General features: G+C 35.5%; 1 protein-coding gene across 22 annotated transcripts in view; it reads left to right on the forward strand.

The window, feature by feature from the left end:
* Mef2c (myocyte enhancer factor 2C) overlaps positions 1-18,565 on the forward strand; it is a 164,255-nt gene that overhangs the window by 89,270 nt on the left and 56,420 nt on the right. For all 22 annotated transcript variants that reach the window (XM_076857050.2, XM_076857040.2, XM_076857039.2 and 19 more), the window contains one exon: positions 2,135-2,338. In XM_076857050.2, the coding sequence (XP_076713165.1) occupies positions 2,135-2,338 (204 nt within the window). The remainder of the gene's footprint in view (positions 1-2,134; positions 2,339-18,565) is intronic.

Raw genomic sequence — 18,565 nt, forward strand, 5'->3', positions numbered from 1 at the left:
GCTCAGAGGTAGAACACTCATCTAGCACGTGCAAGGAGCTGGGTTTGATCCTCAGCACCACATAAAAATAAATAAAATAAGGGCATTGTGTCCAACTACAACTAAAAAAAAAAAAAAAAAGTTAAAAAAAATCCTAGCTATCTTTAAAAAAAAAACAAACAGTTAAACAATAACTACCAAAATGGGAGGAATGAGAAGACTGGGGTCCAGGTTTTCTGTCTGCTAGCCCATGGTTTCTGTCAATATATTTATTTAGGTGTTGGGGTTGGCAGTAGGAGTGGAAGGAATAATTCAAAGCTCACTCTAAGCTGGGCAAGATGGCATAGGCCTATCATTCTAGTGGCTCAGGAGGCTGAGATAGGAGGATCGCAAGTTTGTGGCCAGGCTCAATAACTCGTTGAGGTTCTAAGCAATTTAATGAGATCCTATCTCAGAATAAAATCAAAAGGACTGAGGATGTAGAATGTATCTCAGTGGTAAAGTGTCCTGGGTTCAAGCCCCAGTACCAAAAAAAAAACCCTTACTCTGAGTAGAGAAAGAGGAATGAGGGGAAGGAGGAGGAGACAGAAAGGGGAAATACTAGGAACTGAAGTGGAACAAATTACATTCCATGTTTGTGTGATTATATCAAAATGAACCCCAATATTATATGTAACTATGATATACTAATAAATAAGTAAAAAAAAAAAAAAACCCTCAGTCTTGAGTTTGGACGGCTGAGCTTATGAAGAGATGGTGAATCCAGAAGGGGAAGTAAATTGAAAAGTAAAGATAATGAGGTTGAACTTTGGAGATTTTCTATTCCTAGGACATTTTGATCGATGTAGGATTGCAGAACATTCATTGGGTATCTGGAGACAGAAAGAGAGAATGGGATCTAGATTTAGGAATTACAAACACATGGTAGAAAAAAAATTGGGCTGGCCTCTGCTGAATATGAAGGTGAGAAAAAAAATTAACTAGTCCCTACTGAAATCAGTAGCTAAAATAAGTTAGTCAACATTTCTCAGAGTGTATGCCTCCAAAACCTAGTTCTCAAGAATCATAGTGTTAAAATAAATAGAGAAACAAATGGTTCTGTCAGCCATAGGATGGGAAAGCAGGTTAAACAAAGGTTTAAATCATTTCTTAGGCTCCTTCCCAAACATACTGGGCCACTGAACTTTTCTTGAAGGGTTATTTTACAGGATTGCTCTTCTGCATAATACGTACTGGTAAACACTAGGCCATATACCGCCTTGTAATTGAAAATGTTCATTCCTTTTTGGTGGGTATGCTGGAGTGCAAGCTGAAGTTCAATCAAGAAAAGACTGAAATGGAAAGAGTGAAAGATATTGCATTTACTTTTGGTGGGATTGACAGGAAGAGAACAGTGCTAGAATGGAAGCTGTTGGGGACAGCTCATGAGGAGAAAGACAGAATTTACAGATTGAGATGAACTGAAGAGGGAATGATTGCAGGCAGAGAGATCCTCTAGGACAGGAAGCTGCGAGGCTGGCTGAAAATGAAATGATAAGGACACGAGTGATTGAGTCGCCTGGGAAATAGACAAGTGTGAACTTGAGAAATATTTTGAGGGAAGGAATTATGGGATTGTTGGTAGATTAGATTAAAGAAGAAAAAGTCAAAAAATAACAATAGGGTTTCTGGCCTGAGAAGGGAAAATAGATAAGCAAAAGAATAAAAATCCTCACAGTATTTTGGCTAAAGAACTTCCCAATGCCTTGACGGATTTCTAGAAAACAAAATACAACTTTGAGAACACAGTCAAGGTTTACAGTGTTTTCAATGAAGTGGCATGAGACTGAACAATAAGGAAAATGTTAAGAAATATGAGCAGTTCTCTAATCACCTTCATTAAGTTGCTGTATGTTAAATCTTACATTTATAGTTTCATGTTCTGCAACAAGCTAGGAATGTCACATTTTAAAATTCTAAGCAGAAATTCGATTTATTTCCTTTCTCTCCAAATGTGTTAGTGCCCAAAGCTCTGACAATTGCACACCATTGTTTTCTAAAGAAAAAACAACTGTCAACACAGATAGACCCCACACACATACACACACACAATGCACAAGTATTTTTTCTTAAAAAAAAAAAAAAATTTTTTTTGTGCCTGCTATCTTTTTTCCAGGTGACATTTACAAAGAGGAAATTTGGGTTGATGAAGAAAGCTTATGAGCTGAGCGTGCTGTGTGACTGCGAGATTGCACTGATCATCTTCAACAGCACCAACAAGCTGTTCCAGTACGCCAGCACCGACATGGACAAGGTGCTGCTCAAGTACACGGAGTACAACGAGCCGCATGAGAGCCGGACAAACTCAGATATCGTGGAGGTGAGAGAGAGAGCTTCTGAGCCCCAGACTTTGGCAGAGGATTGTGGGGTGTGGGTCTCCTCCACCATACACACACCCCCTTTTGCCTAATCTGTTCACGGTCTCATAGATATCTACTCAATTATTTCCCTCCCAGTGTCCTCAAAGTGCAAGTTAAAGTGATAGGATAGGGACAAGGTAGAATCTTGCCTTTGTTGGAAATCAAGTTCCAGGGTCAAATTGATCACCTTATCCTTCATGAGTGATCACTGTCCACTGCTCTGTATCAGGACTCCAGAGCTAGAAACTGGTTAGGGGCAGCTCATCCACATTTTACATAACTTCTGATGATTTGAGTATGTAATAGTTCCAAACATAGTCTTAAGAAAAAAAACATGGTTTTAAAAAATGTTTTGAAAATGAACTTACTCCAACCTTATACTTTGAATTTTTCTCTTCTGATTCATTTTTTTCATATTCATTCTTTCCAGAAATATAAAGACAATTATTCTCCTAAAAAAATATTTTTTTTCCTAAAAATTGTATCATTTTACTTACCAGTGAAATATGTTGCATGGAATCAGAAAACAGCTGAATATGAATTTCTAAATGTTAGTTCCATGTTTTATCAAAGTCAGATTTAAAGCATTGGTTGTGACAAAAATAAATGAGCATCATGTTATAACTCTCAAAAATGTTTTAGATTGGCTAGGCTGAGTCATATACCAAACAGTTTTAATCTAAATTTTATCCCATTTAAATGTTGTGGCCTGGCAGTGCCTTTCATGAGGGATGACCCCTAGGCCAAAGAGAGAACGTGTAATGAGGATGGCTCTCATCTTCCTCGCCTGTTTGTCTGCTCTTGGTTTACTAGTTTGTGCCTGCTTTCCCAGAATTTCCCAGAATTAAAAGAATATAATGTTTCAGAAGTATGTTCAGTCACTCTTGCTGTGGCTGAGGCTGGAGGCTGGTTCCATATTATGAAAAAAAAAAAAAACCTAAGACTAATTCTGATCAAATTAATATGCCTCCCACATCCACCTCTCTTTTATATCTACTTGTTGTAATTGTCTAAGACTAATTCTCATTTCTTTGCTTTTATGTGAGAGTTTTTCTGAAGTGTTGAGCTGATCGATTTTTAAATTTTATTTTTTTAATATTTTTTTTGTCCTAATAAGGCTAAGCAAATAATTTCAGTAAAAGAGAAGTGGTTAACTGGACCTTCAATGGCATGTGCTTAAGATGCTACACATCATTTAGTTTCCCATTGACTGATGATTTGAATTGTGTGCTTGCCTTGATCATCCAATTTAAGGTTGCTTTGTAAATTTACCTGCATTTCAGAGTTTTAATTCACACACATCTAAACGTGAAAATATATGAACAAAAACAAAGTTTGAACAGTACTAATGGTTGTCAGACCTCAGAGGTGTGTGTGTGTGTGTGTGTGTGTGTGTGCACATTTATAACATTTTCTCAAAACAAAACAGCCTAATATGCCCTGTCATTACTAAAACCATCACAACAGAAATTTCAGGTTAACAAACAATTTGAGCTGGAATTTATCATTAAACTATTTCAGTTCTTAATGTGCCATGAAATGCAGTAAATTTATAATGAACCAATTGGAAAATGGGTTAACTATTAAAATTTGTTCCATGAAGGAGTTTAAAATCTAGAAAAATCATCTTCTGAGGGTTTTGCTTAGGAATATACTCTGTGACTTAAAGATGACTTAAAATTTTTACTGTATGAGATTTTCATATTCCTGTACATGTGGATATCTGAGAGTCAAATAAGATCTTAAGGTCCAGTGAGAATGGTACTGAGTCAAGGGTCAGAGGTCTTGCATTTGACTGTCTGTCAGCATCATGCTGTGTAGCAGTTAACCTCTCTGGGCTGATATTTTCTCATGTCAAAAGTGAAGAGAGCCAGGGATTGAAATTTAGTAACTCAGTGGTAGAGTTCCTGCGTGGCATTCATGAGACTCTTGGCTCAATCCCAAGCACCAAAAATTAAACAAATAAGTAAACAGATATTGAATCTGAAAACTCTTTGCAACATCATCATCACCATCATTTTTATTACTGTTATTGTTATTATTATCTAATATCAGAGATTGAACCCAGTGACACTTTACTCCTGAGCTACACCCCAATCCTTTTCCTTTTTTAAATTTTATTTTGAGATAGGGTCTCACTAAGTTGCCCAGGCTGACCTTCAATTTGCAATTCATCTGCTATAGCCTCCTGAGTTGCTGGTATTACAGGCATGTGCTACTGTGCCTGGCTAAAATTTTTTAAAAGCATTATTTTTAGAAAGACTAAAACAGCAGCTCCATTTTTTCTTTCACTTTTTATTTCTTCTCTTCTTCTTTGTTTTTGTTTGTTTGTTTATTTTTTTTTCATTTAACATCAGTAGATTAAAATTATGAATCTCTCAACACAACATCCTGGAGCTGAGGATGTAGCTTAGGGGTAGACCACTTGCCTAGCACACACCAAGTTCTTTGTTTAATCCCCAGCACTACAAAACAAACAAACAACAACAACAAATAAACAAAAACAACCCACAACATTCTGGGGCTCCTTGATCAAAATTAAAAGATTCAATGGCTCAATTCTCTGGATGAACATCATGTGCAAATCTAATACATTGTGAGTCTGCCCTCCTCAACTGCCTGAATCACACATTCTTCACATAGCTGCCTTTCCATATTTTAGTAATGACAGAGATGATGAAGAAAGGAGTAAAGCAAGCTTGATTAAATTTTATAGCACCCTCACACGGAATGTTTTTCAAAGTGATGATCATTGAAGTCAGGATGCTTGAGATACTTGGTGGAGAAGAAGCGCTTTGGGTGGAAAGTTGTGTTTATAACAAGTTCTCCAAGTAATTCTTGGACACAGTAAGTTTGAAAACCTCTGAAACACCAAAATATAACTTGTATTAGAAGCTAAGAACCCGCAATACATCAGGGACTGGAGAAATCCCATTTTAGAATGGATCTAACAAAGTTGAAAGTTAAGATAGTTTACTACTCCTGGGTCAAATTTTAAATCCTATTTATTTTAATTTAATGGAATACATTTAACTGAGCAAGTTTAATGAGGAGCATAATATGTTTCATGAAGGGTCATTAGTTTTATATTTCCCATTTGGACCATTACCTCTCTCCCCAAACCCTCTAAAACCAGTTTACTCACAAGAAGAAAAAAAAAAAAAAAAGAGTTGGGGGTATAAGGAGAAATAATATGATTTCCAGCATTTAGACTGAAATACAAATCTCTGGGCCATACTAGAGTAGTGTTATAGGGTCATAGGAAGTGGTGCAGCGCGTGGGCGTTGAAAAAGATTCCTCCTTTTAGCAAAAACGCTCTGTGTAATTATCATGTCTTTGCTGGATAATTAGTACTACTGTTACAGTGGCACAAAGATTCACAAAGCCTTAACAGACAAACTGGGTTAGGCTTTTTTATTATTATATTATAATGCAGCTTGAATATCTGTTTAGATACAATATATAAATATGCCAGATTTAGTAAATGTGTTAAATTTCTAATCCTTTGGTTTATTTTAAAAAAAATAGTTATTGTATTAAAAGCACTGCCTTTGAAGGCAGTCCATTTTATTTAACTGCCTGACACACACCCCAGATATTTATCCAAAATGCTAGTTATGAGGCTGTTGAAACTCAGTTGTGATTCTGATGAAGGAAATGCCGTTCCTCACTTCCAATGACTAGCTCTACTCCTCATTCTCTAAACCACCTAGGAGATATTACCCTAGCAGTTTCTTCTGGGGTCTGTTCTTGGAAGAAGATGGGGTTATTGAGCACTTTGGGATGGATGACCTGAAGAGAGCAGATCACACAGGACTCCTTAACAGGCCGGTGCTTCATTGAGCATGCTCCAGCTTACACTCAGCTTACACTCAGCACTGTTTGGGGGATTCTGAAATAGCAGAAGATAGGAATTCTTGTTAAGGATGTAAAACATATAAGCAAGAAAGGTTGGAGGCAACTGGAAAGCAAAGAAACAAAAGCCTTAGCACAATCTATGGTGCTGAAATGAAAGGGTAGGTTAAACAATTCAACAAAACTTTCAGACAGTATGTGTTTGGTTAGCATATTCCAGGTGCTCATTGAAGTCCCAGACAGGTCACCCCGCTATCCAGCATAATGGCAACTGGAAAGCAAAGAAACAAAAGCCTTAGCACAATCTATGGTGCTGAAATGAAAGGGTAGGTTAAACAATTCAACAAAACTTTCAGACAGTATGTGTTTGGTTAGCATATTCCAGGTGCTCATTGAAGTCCCAGACAGGTCACCCCGCTATCCAGCATAATGAGTGTATCGCTTGATGCCTAAGCAGAAAGGAACCTCTCACCCCTCAGTAACTCAGTGAATTCTACTGAGCTGCTCATCCAGCCGGAACCAGGAGTCCAGTGATTATCTGTGAAAGGGGGTCAAAATACAGGCCCTTCTTTGCTCCCCAGGAAGTATGAAGGTGGATGTAACTCTTGCAGAAGGAACCTTTGGTGCACACCTGTCTCGAGAGGATTATTAGTTTTTATTTTTAAGTGCAAGGAAGGGCGATTATGGTGTGGGGGTGGGAAGATTGAGATTACATTTGCCTTAAACTTTATTTTCTGCCATCTGTATTCTGTTTGGATTCAGAAACATCTAAAAACCGTTATTGCACAAAATGTTTCCTTTCATGTTAATAGTTATGAACTAAATTGGACTTAAAAGGCCTTAAAATAGGTTATAATCTTTATTGCTTCAGAGTGCTACTGGAAGTTATCAACAAGCTAACTGTCCTTGCATATAGTTTGGTGAAAATAGTTGAATGCAATTTTTGTAGAATTGGATTTACTTTACAAATTCAGTATTACAAAATTTGGGAATGGATGTAAAATGACAAAATTTATATTTTACTTGAGCTTTTATTATATCTTAACCAGTTAAATTGATTCCAGTTTTATAATTATAAAATATATACTCATAAAATCATTTTTCTGTCCCATATAGGAAACCACAGATATTCTTCTTAAACAAAAAAGTATATTCTCTTATTTAGTCCTTTATGTTTCTTCATTCTTTCAGTCATTCACTGAACAAAGATTTTTTGAGCTCTTAACTTGTGCTACATGTTATTTTACTTCCATCAATTCCCACCCACCTCTCCAATCCTATATGTAAGACACATTAGATATATTTATACCTTCCAGCCTCTCCACATTCTGCTATATCTTTGAAATTTTACCAGGTCTTTCCATGGCTTCTACTTATCCTTCTTTCAAGTTGTGTTCTAGTTAACGCCTTTAGGAAGTCATTTTTTAAAACCCTCAGTATTGTATTAGGTTCTTTCCTCTATTTCAGTAATAATGTGTTCTGTCTTCCCCTCAGACCTCTATTCAAGTTATTATTCAGTTGCTGGTTCTACATTATACTATAAATTCGTGAGGCGTAGAGATGGTATGCATTTTGTTCACCATCACATTCCCAGTGAGGTCTAGATTGTAGGTCCTCAGAGCATATTTAATAGAATAATAATCGGGAGACAGACATGTAACCAACATAGCACCATGTTACTCATTTAAAATTTGAAGAAAGTTTTCATAGGTCCAATGAAAAAGTTCATTGAAATTGGAAAGAATTTATCAAAGGATTGTCAGAAACAGTTTCCATCGGTGCTGTCCCATATGGTAATCACTATCCATATGCGGGTCTGCATGTAAATGAATAAGAATTAAGTAAAATGTCCAGTTCAAGTCAGCAGCACTAGCTACTTTTTAAGTGACTTGTGGATACTGAATTGAACAGGGAAGATATGGAACCCATGGGTCATCACAGAAGTTCTATGAGATAAGACTGTTCCAAGACGGAAATGTGAAAGGGGAGACATATAAACTAATCTTTTTCTCAAATTAATGACAAGATTAATTATTTAGTTAATTTTATTCTTCATATAAAATATGAGGAGTACATTTCCGTTGTGAAAAATTCAGTAGCCTTATCACTTTAGATCCAGAGTACAAATGTTCACTTTGAGACACCAATTTAGAACTAAACATTAGTTACAAAACTAAAAGTACGTCTTACTCCTAACCTTGCAACTACAGAGTCAATCAGTAAACTCACTATCTGGTCAGCAAACACCTGTAAGCTGTCCAGGCTGACCACGATCCCTGACCATCAGCCCTGTAAGCTAGGTAGTGTGAGCTGGATTGTTTGTTTGCTTAATTTGGAACTCATGAACAGAGAAATGATAAATCTTTCTTGGTACTATCTTAAATTTACTTGAAGCAACATTGGACCCAGAATTTAACTTTATAATAAGTAACTTAATTTCTTCAGGAAAACAATCTATTTCTTTGTGAAAAAATTTAGAGAGATAATATTCTTGAAATGCATTACAAATTCTTCTTAGGTTTACTTTAAAATATAATTGAAATGGTTCTTACTGCTAATGAGTCAGCAAGCCTGCTCTGTCCTCTGTTAAATCAAGGATATAATTGCTCTTTAATTGATAGTTTGAAAAATTAACAGATTATTAGTATATTCCATAAAGATTTAAACCTTCAAAGTTGAGGCTTCCCCAGTAATGGGGAAAGTGAAAAAGGGGAAAAAACATTAAGCTTAGAACAGAATTGTCAATTTTTAGTCATATTTATAGATTTCACAGCATGTATAACTCATGGTGTAGCAGCATATTGGAACCTAAGGTTGCATCCTAGTCATCCATAGCACCTTAAATAAATTAATAACATTGTTTGGTTTTAACAGGTATCAAATAAAGTATGAAAGATTAGAGCATTCTTACTTCCTCAAGATTTGTTACTGAATATATAATGAAATAGTCAAAAGTGAAGATTTAGTAATTTTTTTTAGTCCTTCCTGAGTCAGAATAAAAGAAATGGCTCTTACAACATCAAAGGAATGCTTATTATTTCTGTTTCTTCACTGTATTGCTGGATTTTTGGCTTGGTTTTGTTTTGGTTTGTTTTTAAATTATGAACCTCTTTTCCTATAGTCAAACGAATCCATAGGACATTCTGGAAGAGACTTGATAAAACTCACAACAGAGTAGGAGGATAGATTTTATTACTGTGAATACATCCTGTTTTACCACTAGCTACTTGGCATATCATCTAATCAGACTCCTCCATGGTGTTGTATTCTGTGCTACCTTAAAATTTAACCATATGATGGAAGTTCTGCATAAGAGAAAAAATTCTCTGTCAATTATTTCTAAAGGTCATAGAGTTAATGACTAACTTGGAGGTTAATTAGATTCTGAAAGCCTCTTCATATCAATTAAATCTCTTATCTTTATGTTTTAGTAAATAAACTCAGTAACTATTTAGAGCTACTGTTCTAGAATAAGAAACATTATAAACAGTAAGCTGTACAATGGGTATTTGGTTTATTCTTACATCTTAAAAATTTACAAGAAAATTGATATATGAATTAATAATAGTAACTCCTCTTCCACCGCTTCTGAATTAGATACATTTGTTTTCCAAAATAGCATGCAGATTACTACTTAGTCATAAACAAATAGCATTACATTTCCCCAAGGAAACCATGTTATAGAAAAACTGAGGTTAGAGTTACCCTGAGCATAAACTACTAAGCTAAAACCAACTCCATTCTTTTTCTCTTTTTTGTTTGAAAACTGAACCTCTTTCAATGTTACACTTTTTTGTTTTGTTTTTTCCATGCTGGGAATTGAACCCAGGGCCTTGGATATGCTGGGCAAGTGCTATAACACTGATCTTTATCCCTAGTCCTATTGTACAGATTTGCAAATAAATGATGTATTTAGCCTCCATGGTATAACAATTACAAACCAAGTCATTTCTGTTATGTGAATTCTTCCTGGATAATAAAACCAGATTTCAGATGAAATACATTGATCTATACCAACCAATAAGATAGTCACTAGTCATATGTGGCTGTAGAAACTGAAATTAAAACTATAAGTTTAAGTCCTACTTTTGACTAACCACACTTGAAGTACTATATGAGACTAGTGGCTCAATAGCTATATGAGACAAGTGACTCCCATGGAGAACTGTTCATATTCAAGGAAACTTTGTATTGGGCAGGGAAGTAAATGGTGACAGTGGTTAATCTAACACACTCGTTCGCTGAGGTAACTGGCATCATGATTGATGAATACAGCCTACTGAAGGACACATAAACTGGAGAGCAGTTAGTTATTTCATCCTGTATTCCTGCAGCAGACATTTATTACATGCCTACGGTACATCAGAACCTTCCAGGGCAGAGAAACTCAGTTAGGAAAACTGAGCCACAAAGTGTTTATTCAAGGAACAGAATATTTGTTAAAATATATGTGATGTTTGTGGAGCACAATAAAAGAATAGAGAGATCACTGAGCCTGAAATTACTCTGAGGAAGAAGAGAAAATGGAGGAAGGACAGGGAAGATGAGTAATAAGAAAGTAGAAATAAGCCTGGTCTTTTCTGAACTTTTCCAGCAGGGGAAAAAATAAAAGCGTGCATGCACACTGTTTCTTCTCATTTTTACAAATTAGATATGTGTGGAATTTTATCTTCATCTAGGATTTGTGATTTCGTCTCTTTAGCTGTGGTTGTTCTGAATTAATTTCATGTGGGGAAATAGAAATCTATATAGTGATTTTTCTAGTGTTATTTAAAGCATTATTATGAGAGTTCATCTTTTAAATTTTACTTTTAGGGAATAGAACTTTAAAAGCCCCACAAATTTGGAGGAAAGATAAAAATTTTGTAGCAACATCACACAAATTACATAATCTTTCTTGTTGGGTTTCAGGTCTATTCTCAGTGTTAGTATCGTCTACTCTGAGTTCCCTCTAAGGATTGACAGATTATAAAAGGTATCAGGGCCCATGGTAAACTGTTAAGTCATAAACGTTGGTTTTATTTTCAAAGTCAAGATAAAAGTTCAGGGAATAAAAAGTGATAACCATAGAGAGAGAAAAAATCAGTAACCACTTAATTCAGGATTATATAACCTTTTATGTTAATAAGTCTATCATTAAGTAAATAGAATTTTATATAAGTAACTATAACATTTTACATAAACTAAGAAGTTCTAACGAAAGTCAATGGATTGATTTTTTTTTATTTTCCTCAAGTATTTATGAAGTATTTATGCAAAGCATTATACCCTGGGAAATACAATCATTATGACATATTTACTGCCCTCCAGGGCCAATAGTTCAGGTGGACAAAACACACACAGGATCTGTTCTTCATTCAGCAGATATATTGATAAGTATGAAGACCATGTCGGGCATTGTGCTAGTTACTGATGATGCATCTGTGACTCACATAGTCAATTATCAGCACCATAGTGAGATCTGACGTGCAGTAGGCTGACAGAGGCAGAAGAAAGTAATTACAGCTGTGATCACCTGAGAACATCTCATAGTGGATTTTAGACGAAAGCATGACCTTGAATGATAAGTAGAATAAGCTAATATGCTAAGCAGTCTGCAAGCCATTTATTCCTATATAAAGTAAAAGACTAATAAATGTTGTGATAGACATTAAGTGCATAGAGACATTAAATGCAGATAAATGTAAGTGTAGCAATATGTAGACATTAAATGCATGTATATACCTATATGCACACTTACTTGTATGCATAGATAGCAGCCTTTATTTTGTTTTCCTGTTGGCATTGGACTTTTAAGTATATACTTACTCTACAAACAGATGGTTATGATTTCTTGAGAAATTCCACAGAATACAACAAATGTTAGAAAAATGCAATAAATATAACTGCCTTTAAGTTTGATAAAAGGTTCAACCTTAAGAGTTGCATCCCACATCCTTCTTTTAAATTCACAGATGAATTCTTTTCCCCCTACAAATTCTAAAACATGATACATTTGGCTGAGATGCTGGAAAATTGTTACATGCCTGTGTAGCATTCTTATAACCTAATGGTTCCTCAACTTTTCTTGCAGTTTAATCATTGGAGAATGTTCTTTGTTTTCATAGTCACTGTTTCACATAGTAACAGCTTGTTGTATTTTGGTCTGTTTGCCAGAGGGTAGGTTTATTTTTAAAACCCTGAACTCTGAATTTTTCTTTATTTTTCCAAGATTGAAAGCAGCTGAAATGCCTGGAGTTACAGGTTGAAGGCTGCTTTTACAATATGTGGAGGGAAGCTTCTTTCCCTCCTCCCTTTGTGTGTGTGTGTGTGTGTGTTTTAATTTTTTCCCTAACAAATGTCTTCTAACTGGCAGTTGTCTAAAAATAGAAAACTGCTTAACTAAAAATAGCCTGGCTCTCAGTCGTGCCAAGGAAAATGGAGAGGAATAGGCGTGGAATAGAAGGCTGAGTAATCCAGTTCTATTCATTCAGAGAAACCTTTGAGAATGCGGGCTATGATAAAGTGGCCTCCAAAAACCACAGGCCTGACTCTCTCTTCAGACTTCTAGGTGCCAATAAACATTTTAGCCCCGGGATACCTTTTTTTTCCCCCTCATAGGTTGTAAACATTTTCTGAAAGACAAGGCTTTGTTTCACAGAATGTGACAAATTGCCATAACTAACTTTTGTAAGGTCCTAAAAATTCATAATTGTAAGATGCATTTTAAAAGAGCATCAGAAATGAAAGTGCTGTAAATTAATGTACATGATATAATAATTAAGAGGAAACTATTGGAATAAAAAACCCTCTTACTGCTCCCAAACTCAAAACTTTAAAGAGTTTCACAGAAAGAAAATTATTCCTGTGATTCACCGTAGCTAGAGAACAGCTGACTCATTCTAGCTTAGTTCCCTTTGACATGAAATGCTGCTGCTGACAGTACATCCCCTTGATAAACCAATATTATTCTCTTTCTTACCATTATAATTTTCACCCAAGTAGATTTTTACTTCCAATTTTTTTTAATGAACTAGAAATTACTTTGAAAAAAATAACATTTTGAGAGTAGGGTGGCTTTCAGTTTCAGGAAATGGAATTCTGAGTAACCCATAAAAATATTTTTAAAAAATAGACTGGGTTTTGCAATGGTAATGCTCCCCCCTCCTCATTTTGTTTTGCTTAACTAATCTGAATAACCAGGTCAAACATAGCAACAGGGTATGGAACTGTCAGTACAGTTCATGGGGTTATATGGGTCTGAGCATTGTTATGAGCATTACAGTTCCTGTAATGCTGCTGGTGATAAGACTCTTGAGACAAAGGACGATAATTGATGAAAAGAGGCTTAAATCATTGCTAGAAGAATCAAAGTCCTTGTATCTGTGTACATCGACTCTTCTGGGCTCCTTCCGTCTTGTAAAGCATTTTGTCGTCTTGCATGTTGGCCCCCTACTGCTCTTTGTAATGGATGCAGACCACAAGTGATTCCTTTATGCAGCATACAGGGTGTAATTGTGTCTGTGTGGTGTATTAGTAATTACCAAGCTGAATTCCCATATTGTATCTTTACTGCAGGCATGGAAAAATAGGACATACAATCCTGCATAACCATTTTCAACCTAGATAGTGAGCCACTTAGAGCTCTATTCCAGGGACAAAGCCTTTCATATGCACACTTTTTAAACAAAATTTTCATTGTTGAGTCATTTCTGCTATGCAGGATAAATTCGGTTTTGTGAAACTATTATCTTTGATGTTATATTATTCAATTTTGACTCTTCAGCAAAACCTTTGTAATGTGAAAAATACTGGCTCTTTTTAATTGCTGAAATAAAAGATTTAATATTGCTAGAATATAATAGTGATAGGTGCTATAGTAACTCTGCTAGACTATAATATGGAAAGAACAGTTCATGAATTATACCACATTTTGTAACATTCATGAACATTAAATATTATTTTAGTAGCATTTTCACCTTAAATTTTTACTTTCAAATATAATGAATTAATCTTGGCTCAAGCACGATTCAACTAAAGAAAAAGCTGTTGACAAATTTTTGTTACAGTAAACAGATATAAATTAATTATTAATTTCTTTGCTATAAAATTTGTATTCATCCTTTATGTATTATGTAGCTGGTATTGATTTGACTTCCTCCTAAACTTTGGGTATTATTGTTCACAATATTATCTGTCTATAATAAAGTCAAAATAAGGCAAGTGGATTGGCTTAAACAAGAGAAAGTATAATGACTTTTTGCTCAAATGTTAAAATGACAGTTAAAAACCATCAAATAGAATAGAAAGAAATCAATATTTATTTCATTAGTGATAATCAATGCAACTAGATTTATTTGTGAATTATTGATGCATACAAAATTCTAACTGTATTTTTACCTTCAAATCTAAAAGTGGTCTTCCAAATTTTTAAATTTATTTTTACTTTTACTGTATATGTTTTTATTCAGGCAATGATTAAATTCCTAGGATGCACAGAATTCCATAGTGGTGCTAGAAGAGAGAAGTTTGGAAGACATGGTCTGTGACCTCATAAAAATTAGTGTAGCTAAGGTAAAAACTACCCATGGGAGTCACAATATAACTGAGATATTTGGTAGAGGCAGCATGGCAAGGTGTCAGGAGGCATTGGTTCTGGGGATAAATTGCTAGAGTTCTTAGCCTATTTCCACAGTTTGACTAGCTGTACATCCTGGGCAACTTACTTAAACTCTCTGTGTCTTAATTTACTCATTTGCAAATGATGCCTAATAATGGTACCCAGTACATAGTCACTGTAAGAATTAAATGATCGAATATTTGTAAATCACTTGGAACAGAGCCTGCACATAGTAAGGTTTACTATGGTGGTAACAAAAAAAAAATGATGATGATGATGATGATGACACACGTAATCAAGTGATAATAATTGCTAGGAAGCAAAATATTTTAAAACTCAGAAAAAGGCAGCCATTACTGCCATTTTTAGGCTCAAAAAAGTCAAGATCAGAAAAGTACGTACGGACTAATGAAAAGATATGGCAGACCTTTCAAAAGACCAGTTATGCAAAGTAGCAAGAAGAAAGGGAATAAAGTCATGAAAAATATTAGTTTTATAGGAATAGAGTGTTCACATACAGGAAGAGACAGAAGGTAAAGCAAATGGGAACAAGGAGACAGGTAAATCAGGAGCTTGAAATGTTTGGTGTGGAATTAGATGCAATAAAATAGATATGAGAAAAGTAACATATCTCAAGCTGAATGTAATAATGACAACCAACTCTTGAGGAATGTTCTATTCGAAAATATAACTATCTCTTGAAGCAGTGCAGTTCAAAAGTGGAAGTGCCAAAATATTTTAATTTTGAGTAGTATATGCTAGAAAACCTAAAACCTTTCACTAGTATATTTTAAGCTATTTAGGTCATCCTGTAAATATCTATGCTTACAATGTCCAACAAATTAATTTTGAAATAGGCATATAACTTCAATTTACACTGATAATGTACACATCATTTCTCTGAGGACTATTTATCACTAATTATAGAGACCACAGGCAATATATTTTAAACTCTCCAGATAAAGTTAAAGAAGAAATCAAAAACAATAAATTTGAAAGTTCTCAGTATAATACGTGCATTCTTAATGAACACTTGAACAGATCAGGATTATGAGTGTAGTTTATACTGCAAAATTTAAAACCATTTATACATTTCTGTGTATAGTAGAAAGTCTGCTTTAACATGTAAAGAAAGCCCAGCTTGCTGGATGCTGTAGCACACACCTGTAATCCCAGCAGCTCGGGAGGCTGAAACAGGAGGATCTCAAGTTCAAAGCCAGCCTCAGCGATGGGGAGGCACTAAGCAACTCAGTGAGACCCTGTGTCAAAATAAAATACAAAATGGGGCTCAGTGGTGGAGTACACCTGAGTTCAATCCCTGTACCAAAAAAGAAAAGAAAGTCCAGCTTTATTATCTAAGACAGTGTGGTATGGGAGATGAGCAGAGGTGAGTTTGGGAGTCAGACACACCTGGATTCCACCACTTTAATAAACTCTGATCTTGGACAAGTTTGTTAACCTTCACTGAAGTGGTTAAATAGAGATAGTAAGCCTCTCATTTGGCCGTTTTTTGTAAGAATTAAGCTTTTACTGTGATTTACACATACAAACACATACCTTTTGGACACCAAAAGCTTTAGTATATTTTGTGTTTACATTTTTAAAAGTTGTATGTAAACCATTGTATATAATACATGTAAAACTTTTTCTTATGAATTTCTTCAGATAAAAAAATCTTCACTATAAAATTTTAAAACTGGGGAAACGGTAGGTAAAAGAAAAAAACCATGAGTGACAAAATAATTTTATTAAGTAACGTCAAAATAGAGTTGAAAAAAAAAAAAGTAGAACCCTCTCAAACAGAGGGCTCTCCCCAAGTTCTGCTGGTGAACTCTGGCAGATAGAGTTAGGATAACATCATTTATTGTTGTCCTCTGTGAACTACTGTGTCTCTAAGGAAAGTCACAGTTACACACACACAGAGAGAGAGAGAGAGAGAGAGAGAGAACAAGAAAGGAAGAGGAGGAAGAGAGGGAGACAGTAAGAGAAGAAAGGAGTTGACTGAGATTTTTAAGAAGAGTAATTGCATATCCCTATGCTGCTAGCTTCTCTTCTGACAAAGAAAAATAAGTAATTGATTTCATTAAAGTACTAGCCAATCAATGGCATTTAGTGTGATGGTATTATTAGCAATAAAAATATATACATATCTTGCATTGCTTCTAGTATGAAACTGTAACTATCTTTGCCCTGGCTTCCTCAGTATTTTGATGGCAGTAATGATACATACTCTTGGAAGTGAGCCAAGCACATGCTAATGTATTACACATTTGGCTCAATTCCAAGTGAACAGGTGTTTTAAATATTCCAGTCACATACCCACAGTGTATATCGCTACTAGGGAAAGGAGATCATTTCTAAACCACTGATGTTTGCTTGAACCACACCTATTTCACACTGTGAAGACTTAGCAAAGATGAACCGGGATGGGGAAAGAGCTCTACTTTTACTGATAGGAGTGCAGCAAATTCTTACCTCTGAAGGAGGCACCTTGATGTCTGGCTGCAGAGATCCAGGCACTTGCTGATCAGCCTTAGGGAAAAAAAAAAAAAAAAAAAAAACAGACATTTCAGCACTTGCTACAATTGAATTCCAACAAATGTGGAAGATTTCATTTATATTAGTGAAAACTGTGGTAAATTAGATGACAGCAAATTGTTATATTATGTTTAGGGGAAGAAATTTGTTTTTCATTAGAAATCACCATTCAGTGTGCAAACATCCTACCATTAAACAATCCCACTTTCCTGGGATCCTAATTACTAAATTGAACTATTTCTTTTGAGAGGGAAAGAAAAAAGATAATAATAGCTGCACAGAAATACATCTACCCGGAAATAATACTGAAACTTCTTTCAAATTTCTTAGCTTCATGCTATATACATATTCTTTCTCTCTTTCCCTCCCTCTCTGCCTCCCTGCATGCGTGCCTCTCTCCCCCGGCCCTCTGTCTCTCTCATACATTCACCAATGTGTGCAGTTCGAGCAGATGAACTCATATGTAACTTCCATTTCACTAAGCACAAGTTCCTCTGTCAGATAAACAAACTTTCATCGATCTCTATGCCTTTGGCTTCAACAAGAAAGTAATACACTAAGGCTGGAAAAAGGATTTCTAACTTCTCCCAGCCACCTGCCTTAACCTCATACTTCATCTTGGTATACCCCAGATTCCTTTGATGATTAGTCAATAGCATGCATTACCTCATGGAAACAGACTTTGAACCCTGTTTTGCTTCCTCTTTTAATGGTTATGTTTCCCCTCATCTTTTACCAGTGATCTTTAAAAAGAAGTGAGATTCTGCTCAGAATGATGATGATGGCTGTTTGAGGTATTTTGAAAGTATTAGGTGGTTAATATGTGGTTAGTATTATTTATTCAACAGAAAATTGACTTTTTAAGTCCAGGTAAAAAGCCAAGCATCATCACTGTAAACTTTTAAATATTATACAACTTTGTTTAATTTCAATTTTCAAAAACTCCAGTTTCCCATCTGGGAGACTGGAGTATTGGCCTAGCTGTGGGAAGCCTCCAGAGAAAACAAGGGAGCTCGCTGCGCAGTCAGTGCCTGTGGGTGGCATTTTCTCTGCTGAGTCAGGTCCTGCCAGCTGTTCCCCAGGCTTCTACCAACAGTTCGGATTTTCTGACAAGATGCAAACCCCAAGTCTTTGTGGTTCTTGAAACTCTCCTGTAATTTTCCTCTTCTCCTTAGAACTTTGGGAAATTTTCACC

This window comes from Callospermophilus lateralis, chromosome 5 (genome assembly GCF_048772815.1).
Source record: "Callospermophilus lateralis isolate mCalLat2 chromosome 5, mCalLat2.hap1, whole genome shotgun sequence".
Classification (NCBI taxonomy): domain Eukaryota; kingdom Metazoa; phylum Chordata; class Mammalia; order Rodentia; family Sciuridae; genus Callospermophilus; species Callospermophilus lateralis.